Source organism: Aotus nancymaae, unplaced genomic scaffold, assembly GCF_030222135.1.
Source record: "Aotus nancymaae isolate 86718 unplaced genomic scaffold, 86718_ANA_hifiasm-v0.15.2.pri h1tg000041l, whole genome shotgun sequence".
Lineage (NCBI taxonomy): Eukaryota > Metazoa > Chordata > Mammalia > Primates > Aotidae > Aotus > Aotus nancymaae.
The window spans coordinates 4,439,649-4,445,648 of record NW_026988455.1 but is presented as its reverse complement, the minus strand read 5'-3'; the positions used below and the strand labels follow the sequence as shown (position 1 = coordinate 4,445,648).

The following is a 6,000-nucleotide window of genomic DNA, read 5'->3' as shown; positions in this document are numbered from 1 at the left end:
CTGAGTGTGACCAGTAAGCAATGGGCTTCTGAATACTGGGATAAAACACAAGGAACTGCTCCGCACTCACAGTGTATGGGTTGAAATCTTGGTTCCACCACAGACTAGCATATTACATAAACTCTCTGTGTTTCATTTTCCTTTACCATGATAGGGATCATAATTGTAACAATCTCAAGAGATTATTGTGAAGAATAAATGAGAAAATACGTGTAAGGTGCTCAACGCATATGAGCCCTCAGTGAAAGTTACCTGTGATAATAAGAATTACCATCTTTGTTATTGTTGTTAGTGATCTAGTAGGGTAATTGTATTTATCCTTTAAGAACGTAGACCCCTTTACTTCCCTAAGGATTTGAGGTAGCTTGTAATACTACATAGAATATTTAAGATAAAAATTCAGTGACTAAGTCAGGGTGGAAGGAAAACAAAGGTGGGAATCATAACATGAAACCAGAGGTAAAGTAAGTATACAGATTGCACGCTATCAGATTTGGTACATTTGCTAAGCATTAAAGGAATTAACACCTTTACCTTAAGCACTTAGTTTCTCTAAGACAAGGTCAAGGGCTACAGAGTTGGCTGTACTGCCTAGATTCATCTGGTATCTGAAGTGCTGAAGAAAGCTCTACACAACTGCACATGCTCCAACCTTCTTCCTTTCTCTCACCCTCCTGGTGGACTGAGAGCTTGCCTTGGTCCTTCTTGGAGCCTCCAAGCTCCAAGAGCAAGATCTTGCATAGTAAGCACTTAATAAATACTTCTTGATTTGTTTTGAATAGATGAATAAATGGATGTGTGGATGGCAGGATGGATGGATGGATTTGTGTATACTCCTGGGTACAGTAAGCACTCTGACCCTGATAAACTCGCATGAGTTTCTTTCATATTTGTTTTGGTGTGAACATCTCCGAGAAGGATCACTTGCAGAGAATCTATTGTTTATTTTATTTAGGGGAATTTGATCTTTGAAATCATTTCACTGAGAAAGTACTCAACTAATTTAACTTACCTTCTTCTCCTTTGCTTTTCCCCTGCTCCTGATGTGCCCTGAGGGGGAAAATTTTCCAAAAAAATGTAATTTCCCACAAATTTTCAAAGAAAGTGGCCATTTTATGTGAATGGGGAAGTGGTTTTGATAGGATCACATTTGTCAATCTCAACCAGTTTTGAGATAACAAATAGTCTTTATTGTTCTCTTTCAGCAAACCTTCTTCAACCCATAGGCACATCTAAACTAAGGGTGGCTGCTATTGCTAAGATAAAACTTCATCTGTTAAGCCATTTATTTATGTGTAATGATTAGCCTTTTTATAAAATTTAGTCTTGACATTATCTTCCTTGGGTAAGGAGTCCCTATGTATTATTTAAATAATACATTAAATTCCTTATGTGTTATTATAATATAATTATTGAAAATAAGTGAAGTTTAACTATCTGCATGCCCTTGAAAATCCCAGCAGCCTAAGAACAGATAATCCTGAGAGCTGGGGTTTCCTGAAAGCTAGTTTTCTTCTGTCTTTGCAGAGATCTGATAAGAAGTTAAACTCAAGGGGTAGCATGCATCAGCGGCAACATGCTCACCTGTGGGATTACTTGGGCTGCCCGGCTCACTGCACCCTGACCACTTCTCTGGGAAGTAGACTTGGTGTCTGTGAGACGTGGAGAGGGAAGGACAAGAAAGGGGAAGGAAGGCCTTCCCATCTGATGTTGGAAATGTTCATCAGAATGACAAGGTCTCCAATGGCCGAGGTTGTGCTCCCCCTTTCCAGCATCCTTCTGGGATGACTACAGGACAAGACTGGCCAGGAATGAGCAGGGCCCAGCCTTGTTTGTGAGATCTGGCATGGGGCACAGGTCAGGGCAACAGGAAAGCAAGTCCAGGGAAGTCAGCTGAACCAGAGAGGAGCACGTGGACATGATGTCCCTAGGTGGGACTCTGATTCTTCTGAAAGACAGCTTTCTGCTGTGTCATCAGCCTGTTGCATGTGAGTGATCCAGGTCCCTCAGGGGCTAATCAGAGCCAGAGGAAGGTCAGAGAGCTACAGGGAGGTCCTCTATACAAATAAGGCAGAACAGAAACACTCTGTTTATTTGTGTATATGTAGAGATGAAAGTTCTGAGAAAGAGTGCAGTGAGTGATGGGGGTAGGGAACTACTGTTTTAGCTGCACCTTAGTTTGCAGGATTATCTTTGTGATTTTAGTTCCTCTTCAGTTTCACTTACTGGAACACAAGCTCAGTTTTGTTAATGACATGTAGAGAATTTGATGTGCTTATGTGAATGATATACCATATGTTGATAACACATGGAAGTCTTCTTGAAATTCGGAATATAAGAAAATAAATAACAAACTGAAAGGGAAGAGAATAGAGTTACGGGAGAAAAGGGCAAGAATCCATATGATAATGTGCACTGATGTTATTTCTTTGATAGGTTTTTAGTAGAAAAGGTATTGGTATAGTTTCACTAATTCTGATCATTTAGACTCTGGCTGGGCTAAATCTGTGACAAAATGATTTGCTAAGAAAATGAATACAGGCATACTTTGTTTAAACAATTGATGTTTCTAAAGAGTTGGTTGCATGCTGTCTAGGGTGAGTCCTTCAGTAAAATGAATCACCATCCAGTAAGGAATGGCCCCAAAAGAGAGACACTCGGTCTGAGAAACAGGCACCTCTTACTAGAGATGACCCTCTGCAGAAATAATCTTTGCTCAAATTGCAAAATGTTTTGCTTTTTTGTTTTAATAAAGAAGACTGAGCCCTGATTTTGTCTGTTTTAGAAATGTTCCATATATAAATGTTTCCTATATCTGGTTTATTCCAAATAGCCTTGTGTACTGAAGGTGTAAATAAGTTTTCCAGCCATTATTTTTTCCTACTAGAAGAGCAACTTGATTACTAGCAGTTAAGAAATCGCTATTGACCAAGTTCTTCGAGGGTGCCCAGGTCTGCCTGCCCCACGGCACTTCAGACTGTGAATTCCACGTAGCAGTACTCAACGAATCTGGTCTGTATGAGTAAATACATATGTACTTAAATAATGTGCATGAGAAAACATAAATAAGAATATGATTGTGATGGCAGCCCAGCCTTGCTCTCCTCAGGGAGGTGCTTGGCCAGTGTGGTTTCAATTTCCTCTTATCTCTTTGTGACTTAGAACATACACTGGGCAAATTTATTTGTCTAGCTCTTGAGACCGTGTGTAAAATAACAAAACTGTATTCCAATCACTCTGATTTTTTTATTAATTTGCACTGCCCTCCCCCCGGCAACTGGTGCAGCTTAATAAGGTCATTTTTCTGGATCTGCAGATCTCTCTCTGAGACGTGGAGTCAGAACCCACAGCCTCTGTTTCTCTCTTCTGCCCCTGACTCATTCCATGACCTTTAAAACGAAGGCAACGCTACCCCAGGAAAGGAGGTTGAATTGATTGCAGTTGAGAACTGAGGTTTCTGTGTTTGTGTGTTTGATTGATGGTGGATGATGCGGGGAAAACAGTGCGCGGGGCGACTCTCAGGTGTGGGGGCAGGAAGTAGTAAGTTCGAGAGTACCACACAGTTCTCCAGGCTGAACCGAGAGCTGGCTGGGGGTTTTGGTTACATGGTGCTTGAAAGTCCTAGCAAGCCCCCAGACGAAATCTGGCAAATTCAAACGCGAGGAAAGCTGAGGAAGTCGTACCCACAAACTCTGGGAAATTACAGCTGACGGTTATTAGTCATTCTTACGGGCAATAGAGAGTGTTGTTGTAAACCATTCGAATCTGGTGCTATGAGCAAAGACCTGTTGTTTCCTGGACCAGATAATCACTGCCCGGATTGATTTGAGAAATTAATCGGAGGCCTTGTCCTGTGCTGCCAGCAAGCTTTGTTTCTTGTCAAGTGCAGCCTGCACGTGGGTGTTCGTAAGTTCTTGGGGAACCATCAGTACCCAGAATCCCAAGACACTTCCTTATTTACACACAAATACGGAGTTTCTGAGGGAAGCGGGAAGGGAGGGGCCGTGGATGGAAGCAGCCACCAATGGGGATGGTTCCATGTACCATGGATAAAAGGTGATTGGGTCCATTCCAATGTTTTTATTGGAGAGTTTGGGTTTTTCATTGGTTAGCTTAGATTGTGTCAGCTGTCGTCTGCCTCTTTCTGTTCGCCTTAAACTTGACAGCCCAAGCAGGACCCTTGCGTGCCGTCTTGCTGTCGGGGCGAGGACTACAGCTAGTGGGGTGATGGAGGCATAAGTCTAGCTGCCATATCACAGCCCATGTACTCAGGTGTGTTAGGCCCTAAGGGATTCAAGAGACCTTCATGGGTGTGAGACGTTGATCCTGTGTCACAGAAGCAGCACCCAAAGCAGGTCATGGCCTAGTGATTACAGTAACACACAGCAGTGAGAGAAACTCAATTTTAGGCTCCTGCTGCCTGCTTAGTGCTTCTTCCAAATGCTGCGGCTATTAAGGCTGGGAGGCGGGGCTTTGTGGACTTGAAATACTCTCTCCCGACGTGGTATATTTTGCATTGCTGAAAGGCACCACCGCAGTGTAGCTACGCCCCGCCACGTATATTTAGAGCGAGCTAGCTTCTTCTGAAGCATACAACACATTTATTTTACCTGTGAACCTCCACCCCCACCCCCAAATTAATTTTGCCAATACCCGAGCACCTCCACCAACCCTTGAGGTAGGAGTCTGCAAGGTGAATTTCCTAACAAGCTGACTTTTCAAAGGATTTTCAGCTCTCAAAAACATGAAAGCTGTGTTTAAAAATTTAAGGGTCTGATATGTACCAGTTCTGTGGAGCAGCAATAGGACGTAGCTTTTTGCCGTGCCATGATTCCCCAAGCCCCAACTCTTTAAATTAAGATGTTTATGACAGCTGCTCGTGCTTAATGGAATGCACATAAGATTGGCCATTAATTATTGCTCTTGGGTTTTTGCACCTATTCTCTGCGTTTCTCAGCAAGAGTCAGTATTGTTGTGTAAACTATTTTTAGCGCTTTTTAAGAAACCCTATTTTTTTGTGGATTGGATTTTTAAACTTTTATTGTGAAAATTTCCAAAAATACTTGAGTTGAGAGAAAGTGCAGCGCTCCAGTGAACCCATCATTCAGCTCCAGTGACCATCAACATTTTACCACTTGTTTCGCCTACCCCTCCTGCCAACACACACACACACACACACACACACACACACACACACGTACTCTGGGTATTTTATGAAAATTTCAGACATCATGTCATCTCAACATTAAATAATTCAATGTACATATTTTTAAAATATGTTTATGTAAGTATAATGCCATGATCAAACAACAGAAAATTAATAATTATTTAATGTTATATAATATTGAGTCCATTTTCAAATTTATAATTGATTTGATCCAATAAAGACCCAAATAAGGAAGAAAAACATTAAATCATAACCAAACAGTTTTCGTAAGGTCTTTTTGCATCTTTAACTAGAAATGCCACACACACATACACACACACAGATACACACACCACACACCACACACACAAAGCTGATGATCTTTTTAAAAAGCTTAAAAGGGCCAGTCCTTGAACTGACCTCTACACCTCACTTTCAGAACAGAATGGGAGCCTGTACTGACCAGAAGCTTTGCCTAGGTAATAATCCAGTGCCCTGTGTCACTTGTGGAAATCCTTCAGCTTTTAGAATTATTTTCTTGTGGTGAATATTTGTACAATTCCTTCTGATTTCCATCAGTGAAAGGCACAGGTCTTGGTGTGCTTTTGAGAGATTCTTTTCCACATATTAATGACTTCCTCATCTGCTTCCTGCCAAGTTTTGTATTTGGGTTAGAAGGAGGTCAAGACATGGATGGTTAGATGAATTCTTTGCTACCGGAGCTTTGTGTATGAAGTTCTCACTACTCGGCTCTGGCTCTAGGTATTCTTTGTAAGTCAGTTTGCAACATGGTGACGATTTTGACAGGAAAGTCAAATTTAGTAACAACCATTATTCAGTTGAATGTAATTAAA

The 6,000-nt window shown here is 41.5% G+C and overlaps 1 protein-coding gene across 1 annotated transcript in view; it reads left to right on the top strand.

The window, feature by feature from the left end:
- Nucleotides 1–1,698: 1,698 nt before the first annotated feature.
- The window catches only part of RORA (RAR related orphan receptor A), a 234,833-nt gene continuing 230,531 nt past the window's right edge, over nucleotides 1,699–6,000 (top strand). Inside the window, exon 1 of the mRNA XM_064361366.1 lies at nucleotides 1,699–1,988. Coding sequence (XP_064217436.1) covers nucleotides 1,919–1,988 — 70 coding nt within the window. The 5' untranslated portion in view covers nucleotides 1,699–1,918. The remainder of the gene's footprint in view (nucleotides 1,989–6,000) is intronic.